Source organism: Hoplias malabaricus, chromosome 4, assembly GCF_029633855.1.
Source record: "Hoplias malabaricus isolate fHopMal1 chromosome 4, fHopMal1.hap1, whole genome shotgun sequence".
Taxonomy (NCBI): domain Eukaryota; kingdom Metazoa; phylum Chordata; class Actinopteri; order Characiformes; family Erythrinidae; genus Hoplias; species Hoplias malabaricus.
In genome coordinates, this window is record NC_089803.1 from 56,531,481 (window position 1) to 56,546,658 (window position 15,178).

At 41.9% G+C, this 15,178-nt stretch overlaps 1 protein-coding gene across 3 annotated transcripts in view; it reads left to right on the forward strand.

The window, feature by feature from the left end:
• dock4b (dedicator of cytokinesis 4b) overlaps positions 1-15,178 on the forward strand; it is a 156,178-nt gene that overhangs the window by 126,806 nt on the left and 14,194 nt on the right. For 2 of the 3 annotated variants that reach the window (XM_066666918.1, XM_066666919.1), the window contains 4 exons: positions 1,006-1,115; positions 2,583-2,655; positions 3,476-3,577; positions 5,528-5,589. In XM_066666918.1, the coding sequence (XP_066523015.1) occupies positions 1,006-1,115; positions 2,583-2,655; positions 3,476-3,577; positions 5,528-5,589 (347 nt within the window). The remainder of the gene's footprint in view (positions 1-1,005; positions 1,116-2,582; positions 2,656-3,475; positions 3,578-5,527; positions 5,590-15,178) is intronic. The other variant, XM_066666920.1, reaches the window with a different exon arrangement.

A 15,178-nucleotide genomic window follows, 5' to 3' on the forward strand; every position in this document is an offset into this window, starting at 1 on the left:
TCATGTCTCATTCACATGTAAGAAAGCACCCAACAGTTATAAAGATGTTCACTATGGTTTGCCTCTTTCCATTAAAGGTACATTAGATTCTTTTCTCCAGATGGAGAGGGAAATGTTTATAAGATTTCATTATAAAACATGAAAAACAATATAGTCCTGGAGATGAAATGAAGCATATGAAATTAACACACTTTTAAAATCTACAGTTAAAATAGAATAATGTACAAGTATGTTCCATAATTAAAGGTACAAATATGTATCCTTGAGGGTACCAGCACAGTGACAGTGTATATTGTTTTGTTCTGAAGGCCATTATAATGAAATTCATGATAATGGAAGGATGTTTTGGAGCATTTCTGTTGGTCCATTTGTAATGAATTTCATTGTAATGACGTTCACACTATGTGTAGAAAAACGGACTTACACACATACCCCCTGACAATATGCACATCTTTATCACTGTTCACTCTTCATAGCTTCAGGGCATTCTGCTCTCTAGTGAATGTGGGACTTTATAGGAAAATACAGACGCTTTTTGGAAAGTGATAGTGTCCTCTTGGCAGACACACTCCTGCCTCTCTGGTTTCACTGAGACCCCCGTGAGGCGCAGACAGGCTCGAATGTTTTGGGGAGAATAACAGGCAGTGCTGTGAAGGTGAGGTGGGGGGCAGGAGAGAGCTGCCCTGTCCCTCCTGACGCCCTAACAGAGGAAACAGGCCAGATTGCAGGCACGTCTGAGCCTCTCCCTTTCTTTGTACATCCATCTCTCCACCAAATAGCCATCTGTCACCAGCGCAGCACAATTCTCACCTCAGTGGGAGGTTACCTGGGGCAGGGGAATACCGCTGCTCAACTGCCTGCTTAGAAAGACAGGAGAAAGTGTGGAAGGAGAGAGAGTGCAAAGTCCTGTGTGTGTGTGTGTGTGTGTGTCCGTGCGTGTATATGCTGGGTGATACACATTATTGTACGGTGTGTCCTAACACCCTGTCTTCAATTTTTTCTCAGGTTCACCGCAATTGTCTGAGAAACACAAACACACCCGAGAGAACTCCTGCCTCTCTCCAAGAGAGAGACCTTGCAGTGCTATATTTCCCAACCCAGTTGACCCAACACAGGTAACTACACTCTACACTATATATCCCTACCTCCCTCCTCCACACAGAGATAAATACACTGCACATATTATAATAATAATAATAGTAATAATAATAATCAACTTTATTTATGCAGTGCAATAAATGTAGCTCAGAGTGCTTCACAATAAAATCAACAACAAAAACATTGAAAATAGCAATAAAATTAAATTAGATACAAATAAGCCGTAAGTAATAACAAATAAAAGGTTAAATTTAATAAGAGTTGTATTAAATAATCAAAACATAAGAAACCTAAAGAAAAATCCATAAATGCATTAATAATTAAAGTAAAGTAAAATAAATCAGTTAAAGCAAATAAAATTATTAAGAAAATTCTAAGCTAAAAAATATTTTCAGCTGATGATATCTCATGAATACTAACGGGTGACACGTTCCAGATATTGGATACTTAGAAACAGAAATAGAAACCTATTTTATCCTGAATATTCAATAATAGGGTGCTTGATGATCTTGGAGCATATTCTGTTAGACATTCTGAGCTGTATGTAGGTGCTAATGCATAAACCAATTTAAAATCTGTTCTAGAAGAGAGAAGCAGCCAGAGTAATGAAGCTAGAACAGGTGTTATATGTGCTCTCTTTTTTTTCTCTGTGTTAGTGCTATAGCTGCAGGGTTCTGAACAAGCTGTAGCCTGTCAATTGTGTATTTTTTTTGTAAACCAGTGAATAACACATTGCAGTTGTCTAGGTGTGAAAGAAACATTATATTATATAAAACATAATATTACATAATATAACAAAATAATGTGTATACTATTTTGAAAATGAAATAATGCTGCTTTTGTTACACTATCAATGTGAGATTGAAAACTTTACAACCTTCCACCACCCCTCAAAAACAATATACACTATATAACACAATCTCCCTTGACCCTACACTTATATATTTTTATTCTCCAAAATCTCTCAACCTATTAGTGAAAAAGTAAATGTTTCCCAAATTATTTAATATATGTATGAATGATTTAAAATATACTGATCAGAAATATATCTATACTATGGCCATGTCATATGTATATTCTCCACAAGTGAGTGGAGAAGCTCTAGGAGTTGTGTATATATCCTTTAAAAGGTGTAATCTTGCTAATGCATGCTTAAGAAAAAGGCCTCCAAATCATATTTTACGCATACACAATTATATTATGCTGATGGCTTGTTATGATGTATAACTCGATACATACAATTAATCTACCAGGTAATCTACCAGATAGGGTTTCATGATCAGAGCAGTGATACTTGATCCATGGAGATTATCATAGGCAAACAAACACAAGGAGCATTATGCACTGTGACGGTTGTGACATAGCAGTGCATTCTGTTATAATAAAAATAAATTTATGGCGGCAAAAGACAGGGTCACGAAGCAAGAAGAGAGATATAGTTTAAAACAGTGCTTCTATAAGCAACTCATGTATTTTCTCCACAGAGACCAGTGCCACATCCGGCAGGTGATGCCTCTCTGCCTCGCAGTGACCCCAACATTTCCAATCCAGACAAAGGTGAGCTGCATTTATCACAGGATCCTCACATACACTCACATGCATGCTCTGGGCCACAGCATTGCTGTAAGATTTGTTTCGTGAGACATTCTGATGGTTGCCAAGCTGGATTTGATGCAAGTTGACAGTTCTCTTCTTGTCTAGTGGCTGCACGTGTGTGACCGACTCACACTCAGGTGCGCTAGTGCTACTTCCATCACAATTCAGAATAGAGGGAGAATATTTCAGTCACCATCTTCTCATCCATTTATCTATTCTCTCATTGAAATCTGCATTTAATGCCTTTGAGGTACAAAGGCAGGCTTCCATTCCCAAGGGCGATGGGTTTTCTCCAGCGTTAGGTTTTATTGAAGGCAAGATTTAAGTCAAATATTTATTTATGATATTCATGCTGTACGCGTCTGCAGTTTCGAAGGTTCTGCCCAGAGTGCAGCTCTGTTTCCGAGTATTCCAAGGAGATCCTGCAGATCTAGCCAAGAAACCCCCTTGTTTAATTAAAAAAAGACCCAACATTTTGATTGCTTTCTTTGAACTGCCAGTGAAGGTTAGAAGATTTGAACAAAGTAAAGTAGAAATTGAATTAAAAATGAGACGCGTATATTAACGTGGCACCAACGTGGATTCCTGTGATAATTGCATGTGCCATGAGCCAGTGCATTAAAAAAAATTGTTTTCCTCACAAATCCTGCAAAGATAATAGCCTATGGCTGCCCTTCAATGAAGTGTGCCACTTTAAATAAGACACTGCTCTACTGTGTTTGGACTGTGCTTGTACTGAGCTAAATGAACTGACCAAAGCTGCATGTTTTGTGTGTGAAAGTGGTCAAGCCTGCCCCTAGCAGCTGGAGTCTTGACACACCACTGTCTGACTCTGTCGGAAAGCTGGTGTGCCCTCCTGTGCCTCCTAGGCCAACATATTCAGGTAAAAAAAAAAAAAAAAGTAAATCTACTGTGGCTAATCTGCTGGCACTAATATTTCTTACACCTTTTTAACATTCAGACCTTCTGTCAGGTTTGGCTTCATCCTTTTTTTCTCACTATACTTGAAGGAATATAAAGTTTTCGCAATCTCTGTCTGGTGCATCTGTATTCCACCACCCACTGACAATAATTTACACACATTTCCCTGTAGATGAAAAAAGAGAGTCAGATGCAACATGGAAAACAAGCCAAAACACAGATGCTGGATTCTGTGGATAATGTTTTAAATATTTGACTAAATTAATGGTTCCCAAACCTGTTTCTGCAGTTCCCTTGCTTTGTTTAAATGAGAATATTATCAAGGCCTCCCAATTCCGACACAAACATACACAACTACTGCTTCCAGAAACCGATGGAATTTATGCAAAACTGCAATTTTTTATTGAACAAAACAATAAGCAACAAATCATTTTTACAATGGAATTATTACAAGTGACACGCATTATGTATCGTATTCATTTGTCTTGCCCGCCCCCTCCTTCCCCACAATAGCTCCCACCAAGGGGGAGAGCACCACACTTTGGAAACCAAATCTGCATTCCATTTGAACTTGGATGTCAGAATTCCAAGTATGAAATTTAAACTGAAATGTCCCCACCCTGAGCTTAAGATTAAAGATGGTGGCCATCAGTGGGTAAAAGCAGTTTTGTAATTAGCACTTTTATCTATTTCTGTCCAAATAAATCAGTCGAACAAATAGTATGGTTCAACTGCTATATTCTGATGTGTTTTCATGGTGTTTGCCTGCATAAAGTATTACATAATGTGTTGTTATCAACTGGTATAGCTGCAAATGCATAAGATTGTTTAAGTGAAACACGATGAATAATGTAAATGCAATGCATCAAATATTACACTCTAAAATAAAGTGTTAAAAACAAACAAAGAACTATATAAATATTACACTTTAGAAAATGTGAACAATATGGATGAAATCTTATAAAACAGATGATATTTTAACAGAACAGCAGTAAAAAGGTTCCACTTACATTTGCTTTCTAAAAGTTTTTCAGGAATTCATAGTAATCAAAAGATTACAGTTGAAAAACTGATGCTGATACCTACAGATATTTTAACCAGAAAAAAATGGAATTCAGGAACTGCTAAGTGCCTTTTGTTGTGTTCAGTTCTGTTAAGCATTCAGATGTAGCAGAGAGAGATCAGGTTGAAAAGCACTGTATTCTTTTGACCTCTTCTTTTCTTATCTGTTCTACTTCTCTTTGCTTAGTATTCATCAAGAAAAGTCAATAAAGTCTTTTTCAAGGTTATCACGCTTTCATGTTCTGTCAGGATTTTTTTTTCAGGATCTTTAAGTGGATCAATCAAGTGAAATCTGAAAGTAAACTAAACTTAACTTGCATGTAGTGGGGCGAGAAAGCATACACATGCCTTAAGGGGATTCCGCCTGCTCTCTCTCATGTTATAATCCTGGTTATTGCTTGAAGAGATGAGCCTTCTCATAGCGTTTCCCTCTGTAATCTGCATGACACCTCTGGGCTTCATTAAATCCTCAAATGGCAAGCTAAAGCCGGACCCTTCCCTCTTCTCACCGTTTTCCCAACCTGCCTCCTCTGTCTTGCTCTGCCTCAATTCCTTTTCTCTATTTCTCATCATTTTTTTAACCAGTCCCGACAGGGTGGACATTTTTAGAGTCTATCTGTCCTCCTGTTCATTGTGGTTGACACCGGTGGACACTAATGGAGCCCGTTGTCCTGAAAAAGAACAGCTGGCAGACGAGTAAGCCGCTTAGTGGGAGCCTCCAGCGTGTAGCAATATGTTTCCCTGCTTCAAAGACGCCTGGCTGCCGGCTAAATTTAACTGTCTCAAATCCTTATGTCAAATAGTGAAGAACGTCCCAGGCTCAGTGACCATTATCTGTCTCTTTGAACAGGCTCTCCTGCTAAGAACATAAGATCACAGTCACCAGGGCCAACGTCTCGTTCGCCACAAAAGGTAAGAGTTCTTTTTCTTTTAACATGGCTTGTGTCTTCATAATTTTAGTGCTGTAATGGGTAAGTATATGACCAACTACACCAGGTCCCTGCTTCCTCAAAAACATCAGTGTGTTGAAGAGATAGGGCAGTTCAAAATTGAACTCAGTTCTTTTACACATTTCCTTGCCCTTTTTTAATTCAGTGAGATCTGTTCAGTGTCTGATGTTTCCTTCTTTTGGAGCTGGATACTGGAGGTATGAGATTACTGCAGCTAACTAGTAATAAAAGTCTATTATCACCCATTATAATCATATAAACTGTAATAGAGGTTTGGTTCCAGACTCCTCCTCAGTGCCTCTAGCCACCAAACAAATATGTTCAAATACGCCACAAGCCCTCCTGATTACATTGAATGAAACCCCAATTAGTTGAGCTAGCCATTGCATGATACTAAAATGCAAAACTGAGCTTCTACAAGCAGAGGTCTGCAAGTAGATGGCAGAGGTCTGTGATTTTTATGGGTAAACAATATGTCACAGTGTCAGAAACCCAATAAGCAAATACAGAGGCAAGTGTGTGATTCTTATAGTGTTTGAAAAGCACTATATTGTTATTTTTCTGTGTAGTTTGGATAAAGTAGTATATGCTTCCATTATGTATTAGCTACAAATGACTTGTCACTACAGAGCAAATGTAAAGATGTGAGTTGATAACACATGTAAGAACATGTAAAACCTCAGGTCTCAGAAGTGGGTCATGCCACTTTCAAACAGGCCCCAGTGTGGTTGCTCTGTGTGTGTGCATGTGTGTGTGTGTGTTGAAGGCAGATGACACTGATCCCGCTGGCACACACCACGCCACACTTCATCCTGCTGTGCGTTACAAATTTATTTACCCTGGAAGGCTGCATTCAGCCAAATAAACTTCTGTTAGTATTTTACACAACCCATACCATGCTTGGTATAGTTTGATGCATTCTTCTGGCAGATATCTGAAATTGTTTACAGAAGATATGTCTTTTTTCTCTCTCTCTCTCTCGCTCTCTCTCGTTCTCTCACTTCAGGTGTACTGATTATTTGAGTGGGTTGGTGCCTACTACTAATTTCATTTTATAATTCCCCTGTGCAAGTGGGTAGATAGTTAGAATAATGTATGAAGGTGTTTAGAGAAACCCACAAGCCATTAGAATCTTCTCCACTGACTAATCACAGTTTTGTGCTCCTCATGTTTTAACTCCTCTGATTCAGAGCCAGTAATTATGCCCTGTTCTGTTTTCTCATGTTCTTATCTAGCCGTGCGTATCGATTTCGGACGAGGCTTTCTGCATGTCAGATACCCACTAATCGCCTGTTTATACTCTGATAAGTTTTAAAAAAAAAAGCACCCAGAGAGTTTCCCAAGAGTCCAGCATGTGCTAAACAGGTGAAATTAAGTAGGGCTATGTGTTTAGAGAGGGAATCTCTATAGGTCCCCTGCTATATTATAATGAAACTTGAACTGATTTTAGTGCAGTTTTTTAACATCTGCAAATTATGACTCCTAAAGAAGGCATTATCAGTTTCTTTCTTGATATATAAATCTATATCAAGGCTGTGGGCAGCATTTTATGGACGAAAGACTTTTACTAGTGGAGCAGAAATGAACAGAATTAAATCATAAAACACTGCTAGAACTGTTATAGTGCTTTTGATCATTTTGATTTCCGCATTTATTTCTCCCAAAATATCCCAGTGCTGTGCTGTACCGTATTCCTACTACATGCCACAGGTAATATATGAGCAAAGTTGTGTACAACTCATGGTGTCCATATTGGAGCATGTTGTAGTTCTGTATTTACAGATTGTATCCCATTTGTCCTTCTGCATAATTTGTTTGCCCATTTCACCCTGTCCCTCAATGGTCAGGACCACAGCTGAGCAGGTATTATTTGACTGGTGGGTCATTCTCAAAGCAGCTGACGTGGTGGTGGTGTCAAATCAAGTTTATTTGTATAGCGCGTTTTACAACTGATGTTGTCACAAAGCAGCTTCACAGAGTTCCGGTAAGACGAAGTTTTGAAAAGAAATGTAAAAATAAAAAAAAAATCCCCAGATGAACAAGCCAGGGGTGACAGTGGCAAGGAACATCACCCTCAGATGAGCAAGAAACTTTGGGAGGAACCAAGGCTCCCAAGGGTGACCTGTCCTCCTGTGGTCAATCTACTGGTAATAATAGTTAGGTGTCCGTGAAAACTTCAGTGTAGGGCGGGCAGCTCCAAAGCACTTGGTGGTGGCTGGAGCGTGGGCAGCTGGTCTGAAGCGTGGAGGAGGAGGAACTCAACAATCATCCATCAGTGTTTAGCCGGACAGGTGGGCGGTCGTTTACTTGGAAAAAGGTAAAGGGCTGTAATTAGTTTTAATCTGTTTGGTGTATGTAAAGCAGAAAATGTGAATATTTCCAGAGTGTGGCTAATGACTCCGGCAGATCTGACTATGACAGCTTTAACTAAAAGGAGAGAACCAGAAGGACACGCAGACACGGGAGCATCCTGAAACACTAGCATCCCTCTGTCGTCAACAAACCTGAGAGATTGTGTGAAGCGGCAGAATGACAGCACAGGCACAGTAGTGCAGTGGAATTTTTAAAGCCCTTAGTGTCACTGCTGAACTGAGAACCAAAGTGTCAACCCAGCAGTGTCTTGTATCCACTGAACAAGCACTATAGGCAGCAAAAGCGGAGCTACTCTCTCTGATTTTAAATCTGCAAGGTTCACCAATGAGGTAGGTGTGTCTAACAGAGTGGACAATGAGTGGACACAATGTTAAAAAACTCCAACATCGCTGCTGTGTCTGATCCACTTGTACACACACTAACACACCACCACTTCGGTGTCACTGCAGCGTTAAGAATGATCCACCACCCAAATCATACCTTCTTTGTGGTGGTTCTGACCATTGAACATTAAAGTGAAACGGGGCAAGAAAATATGAAGAAAAGCATCTGGACAGCAGTCTTTACTGGTAGAGATACAAAGAGCTCCTCTGTATGGTCAGTGCAGCTGAGAGAATGGACAGTGAGGATAGAAACAGTGAGGTGGCCATAAAGTTATAGCTGCTAAGTGTCTATTAAGACAGGGAATGTGTCTTGCTGTACAGGATGGGGAGTGAGCTGAATTTCCATAATATAAAAATCATTCAAATGGGTAAAATGCGACCTTCCTGAGTTTGATGGCCATCTGTCTGCCTTTTTCCAGACAGACCAGGAGCCTGCCATTCAAAGAACAAAACACACACATATATATATGTAGTGGATGTTGGTCATACACCCCGATACATATATATATAATTTTATAATTTGTTTTATAGCCTTGACCTTATTCAAACTCCTCCAACCTCTGATATTTGACTTAATGATATTAATTAAGATTTATAATTGGTTTAAGCAATTAGAACATTAATAATTAGTTTGAGAATGAATAATAATCATGCTAAATGAGTTCTTCAGGATTTTCAGAAATTCTAATGAATAAATTGCAAACACTGTGACTTCAAATAATGAGAGTTTTATTAATAAAAAGAAGATATTTAGTTAACATAGCACAACCTTGTAATCTCACGGTGTCCGGCAGGGGGAACTGATTTTGACCTTAAGGTGAGCTAGGCACTTCTAACTTGTGACTAAGGTTACTAACTAAGGTTTAATTAAATGGTAAATTATAAAGAGGGTTTGTTTAGACATCAGCTACTGAAAAGGTGTTAAATACGCTAGCTTACTCGTTCGCCGTTTCACCGAGCCGTCGCGTCCTGTTGTTTAATCTCCGTGTCCCGGGGTGTTCTCGTCGTTCCCACGTGGTGAGAAGCAGGCCCGCTTATGGAGGATCTCTTTACAGTCGATTTGAAGACCCTCGATTCCGAGCTGAGCTGCGTCGATCGAGATTTCCCTTCTTCGGTTTTTCACAGGCGTAGCTGGTTTTCCACCGTAGTGGAAAGGCTTTTTCAGAGTATTAGCTAGTCTCGTTGTTCAGTTTTCCAGGATTGATGTCTTCAGGAATCAGCTTATAACGTTAATATATCTGTTATCGATTACTCAAACGGTTGATACCTTACTTTGGCCACAAATAAGTTTCACCCGCCTTGATCATTCGTGAGATCACACTTCGATAGGTAATAAACATAAACAAGATTAAAGGAAAAGAAAGATATTCAAATTATTCGACTTATTAGTTAAACTTCATACTCTTAGCTAATTTCGAGACGTCTCTCGTAAGCTTTTCTGAAGTCTCTGAGAGGGTTCCTTTGTTTGTTGTCGGCGTCCTCTCTTTTCCAGTTCCTTTCGTGGTCCGTTACTTCTGCAGAGTCCTCGCGACTCTTCAAACTTCGAACTCATTGTCTGTCTTACTGTTTGTCCTTTTCAAGGCTGGCGCGGTCACGCCCTAATGGGAGGCGTCCTCTTTCTGATTGGACGCGAGTCCAGACTCACGTGACTCTCGTGAGGGAGAGAGAGAGAGAGAGAGAGTAGGAGGAGGGGGTTTTGACTCTGTGATTCATACATAAGGAATATGAGTTTCTCGTATCAAAATTCTTATACCTGTTATCAACCTATAACAATGAGTACATTGGACTATTAATATCAGACATTTACATAAGGTCCCATCTTGAGTACATTGTTCACGTCCAATTCGTGATGATACGCTGAAAAATAAAACATTAATCCATTTTCTCTCATTCAGAGACAAAACTGATCTTTGTAATAGAAACAATCGGCATTATACATCATTTCATTAGAAGGTAGGCATTCATCTGAGGGTACAGAAAGTGACATTCATACGTTCGTTTATACACAAATAACTCAGAGATCGGCTATTTTCGCTATTGTCTTGCGGCGACTCCGAGCGAGGTGTAGTTCCGCCAGTGTCCATTTGGTGTCGTTGTTAATCCGTGTTTCAGCTTGTTGGTTCACGGGAGTTCACTCGAGGTCACTTTGGTTTGAACATCTGTTGATCTCCGTGAAAGATAAGGATTAGACATTTAGGTGCCATTGTCATAAAAACGGGCCGTAAAAGCTCTCTTCTTTGTTTGAGGTTCCTGTCTCTTTAAGTTAGTTATCTCGACAGTTCCTGTTAGTTAAAAGAGAGAAGGGGGGTGTTGGGGCCATGTGTTACTTAAAAGGGTTCTTTTGATGTCTTTAGATTGGTTGTGTGTGTGTGGGGGCTGCTATGTTGCAGACGAAAAGTCTTCTGCAGACTGGAAAAGTTTTAATTCAAAACTTTTCATTTCTTGATTGTCCGATATTCATATTTGGCTCATACTCCACTACATTCCCCCCTTTCTTTTCAGTTTTATGGTTCGTCAGGGATCATGGAGCTGAAAAGAACTTTTGCTGTGGAGGAAGGTGAGGTCAGCAAGCATATTCAAACACATTTCCAGAGCTGATGTATTCCTATTAGTGTATGGGTGTATATGGAATGTGTATGTTTGCATGCTGAAGGGATCCTAATTATTTAGGGGCAGGTCTTGTTCAAACGCAACCTCGAGAGCTGATTCTTCGACATGGCCTTCGGCTTCATATCTAAAACTTGGGGGTTCACCTCTCTGGGCTCTCTTATGTCTAACGAATTTGACCATTTTATTAGACCAAGTTTCTAACCTGCTCTGGAGGGCTCGAGTGCGTTTGAAATAGAACCAAGCTATACCAAAGGTCAAAAGATATCCTAATCCTACCAGGGTAACTAGTAAGGTGTCCGGGGTGGACCATGCATAGGTGACAGGCTGAACTGGCCATAGGGGTTGAGACGATAGTTCTCTAAGAGTGTTATCTATGGGGGTTAGGTCAATGACTTGGGTTCCCTCATATTCTAGGCGAGTTAGTGTTTTAGTATCTAGCTCGATGGTGTGTTTGGAGAAGAACTCTGTGATTTCTACGTCGCTCTCATATTGGTCAGGGTTTAGGTGATACAGGGCCAGGTCTCCTACATGTAAGATTGCGTTTACGGGGACGTCTACCCAGAAGGTTTGGCTAGGAAGGAGTACCCTTTCTGAGGTGTCATGTTGATCATAGGTTAGTAGGGCCTCTCTAAAGGGGGTGTTAACCAACCAACGATTTCCAACAATTTCAGCTTGAGTACTGGTTACCAAACGTCGGGGCGTGACGACTACCGGGCATTGAGTATTACTCATCATAGGCTTAAGGCCACAGATCCCATTTGCGCTGTCACGAATGAAAGGTTTGCTAGGGCACAAGTAGTGAATGTCTTTAGTGAGTGTGCACATAAGCAAATTGGGTACCAGATATAAGTCAGGGTTATCGTCTTGGTATGCTACAAGAGATGTTGTTTTCACACGAACGTAGGCAGAATCTTGCCAGAAACCAACGTTGACAACATCTTTCAAACGGTATATGTTCTCAGGCGCCATTATGGGAAGGTTAATAATGAATGCTAATTCTCGGTCTTGAGGATTAACATAAATTGGGATGGCGCTACCTAAGGTATAGGCTAGGTGGGCCTGGAGATCAGTAACTACTTCTCGAGTTGCTGTGGATAAAATCTCCTGTACTAAGGATAGGGGCACCAAGTAGGGAGGGATTCTCCCCATGGCTAGGCTATCTACAGAGGAGCTGATTTCTTGTAGCATATCAGACAATAACATATTCACAAGCTGGATGTGGGCAAGGTCAAGTTGTACTACTGAAAGCATGGAGTTAACCGTCTGGAGCGTTTTGTTCAAAGCGACACTGTGAGCGTTGAGCACTACGACGGTGCCACGTAGGGTTTGCCCAATGGTTTGCAGGTGCTGCTGTTGTTTGTCTAATTGGGTTTTAATGTTCGGAATTTCCGCTTGCAATTCCCCTACTTGACGTTTAACAGTGGCTACATTGACGGCATTGACGGCGGACGTTCCGAGACTCAGTAGTGATCCCACAGTTGCAGCTGCCATTAACAATCCGCCTATGAAGCGTTTAGGTCGTTTATTAAAACCATTTAGTTCTGATTGCGTTACGGTAAACTTTTGTAACTGGCGGAGCATGTGAGTTACGTCGGCTTCAGCATGGCTGATAGCTTCCTCAGTCCATCTAACTCCATTCCGGCCAGTCTGCAGCGTGGTTATCGGTAGGTTTTTGCTACACGCTTCGGCGGGATTCAACCGTACAAATACTCTCTGGGTATGGAGGCGGCAATTAGTGATTAGCAGTCCCGGCTGGTCTTTCAGTATTATTCCTGAGTCAGGACCTGGTTCAATCACTTCAGGGAGCACGGCGGTTCCTAGGGAGCCGACGATCAGGAGAATGAGCAGCGGGGCCATCCTACCGGAAGAGATGCTCATGGTTAGATTTAGGGTATTTATGGCGAGTCGTTTAGACAAATTATAAAATTTTTCACGGTACCCCCCTTTTGATAAAATTTTCCTAGGGTAAGCACTCTATAATAATTGACGATGAGGGACTAGGGTCTTGCACCCTGAGTGTCCTCAGTCTGGTTAGAAGCTCGTTGCCTGTTAAAGAGTGAGAGAAAAAGGGAAAAGGGATAGGAGAACTAAGGTGTGAGTAGAAGGTTATAGTTGTTTGTTAACTAACACCCTCCCTGCCTTTGGTTCTGCCGTTTATGATCTAACACAAGCGTTAGTATCCCCTACAAGTCCCATGGGGGTTGTGTGTGGTCGGATTTGGTTGCGGTGGACCCATTTGAATTCAGTACTGCCCCGAGCTTTGTTTATTTTGATCCTGTAAACAACGGGGGACAGTTTGTCTGTTATCTTGTAGGGACCGGACCATCGGGGTAGGAATTTGCGGGCCAAATTCCCCCCTGTTTTTCGCGACCTTCCAACAGGTTGGACAAAGATGTAGTACCATACCTTGTCCCCTATTTGGAGTTCATCGTGGGATGCTTTGTGATCGTAGTACGCTTTGCGACCTTCTGCACTTCTTTCCAGTTTCTGCTGGGCAAAGGCGAAAGTAGCTTTGAGGTGTTTCTGCAGGTCCTCCATATACTGATGAGTGGTGTAGGCTACAGCTATGCTAGCTTCACCTGGCTGATATAACAGATGTAGAGGCAGAGTCATTTGTCTCCCTGTCATCAACTCAAAGGGTGAGACCCCGACCGCGTCGTGTGGGGTCGCCCGTATGGCCATCAGTACGAGGGGGAGTTTGACATCCCAGTCTCGTTGGTTTGCTGCTACGTACTTTTTCAGTATGCTAACAACAGTTCGGTTGGCTCGCTCTACCTGACCTGAGCTTTGAGGATGGTAGCTAATGTGAAGGCTGGCTTTTACTCCTAAGAGTTGCCAGAGCTGCTGCATGACCTCAGCTGTGAAATGTGTCCCTCTGTCAGAGTCGACACGGCTGGGTAGGCCAAACCGTGAGAAGACATGGTTCATCAGTAAGTATGCAGTGGTTAGCGCTGTGTCATTCGGTGCGGGGAGGCATTCTACCCATTTAGTGAATGCACACGTGACTGTGAGGAAGTACTTGTTACCTCTTACTGTTCGAGTGAGTGGTCCAACCCAGTCTATCTGGAGGTTTGACCAAGGGAAGGATACTCCTTTCTTTTGCAAGGGGGCTCTATGAAGAGGATTCGAGGGTTGAAATTGGCAACATACCAGACAGCCTTTAATGTAGTCAGCCACATCTTTTACCATGTGGGGCCAATATGCCACCTGCCTGAGCGCATGGTGTGTTGCTTTGACCCCTTTGTGTCCCGCAGATGGGGAGTCATGGGCGTGCATCAGCATCACCCCCCTGTGGCACTGAGGAACCACGAACGTAGGTGAAGTGTGCGAGTCAGTGGCATGAACTAGCAAGCCTTTGACGACTTGGAGGGACGCCCTGGCGCCGTATAGGTCTTTAAGGCCTGGTATGGTGTCAAGATCTTGTGCTGTAATGGGATTAGTAGATGGGTCAGAGACATGGCTAAGCATTTTCGAAATGGATGGGTCTCGAGCTTGGAGAGTAACTAAGTCAGCGTCCGAAAAAGCAGGGTTAATAGAGACAATGGTAGTTTTGGCATTGTCAGGCGACGCCTTTGTTATAGTTCGAGACCGTGTGACAGCTAGGACTTCGATGTCGGGTGGGTTTGGAAAAAGGGAGGGATCGAATGTCCACGATGTGCCTTCGCGGGCCCCTTGCTTGGCTAAGCTATCTGCTTGATCATTGAATTCTTTGTCATCTCCCGGGACTCGGGAGTGACCCTTCACTTTCTTCCAGTAGATCTGCAGGTCATGTGTGTCTACCAAGTGTTCGCATGCCGCGAAAAGCTCTTTGTGTTTAACTGGCTTTTTGTTTGACGTGGTGTAGTTGTTGGTTTTCCACAGTCTCAAGTGGCATGTGAAGCTTAGGCGCGCGTAGTTGGAGTCTGTGCAGATCACCAACGTTTTTATGCTTTTCTGGACTGCAGACTGGATTGTGATAAGAATTCCTGCTATTTCAGCATATTGGGAGGACTGAGCACCCAATTTGAAACTTAGGGGTTCGTGAGGCCATCCGTTTATTCCGATAATACCCACCCCTGCCATCAGGGTGTGTTCTCGGCGGAACGAACAACCATCTACATACGCAGTGACAAGGTCTTTGCATGTGTTAGGATCGAAATAGTGGTGGTTAGCCACGGTGGGTAAGAGGGTTTCTGGAGTTTGTGG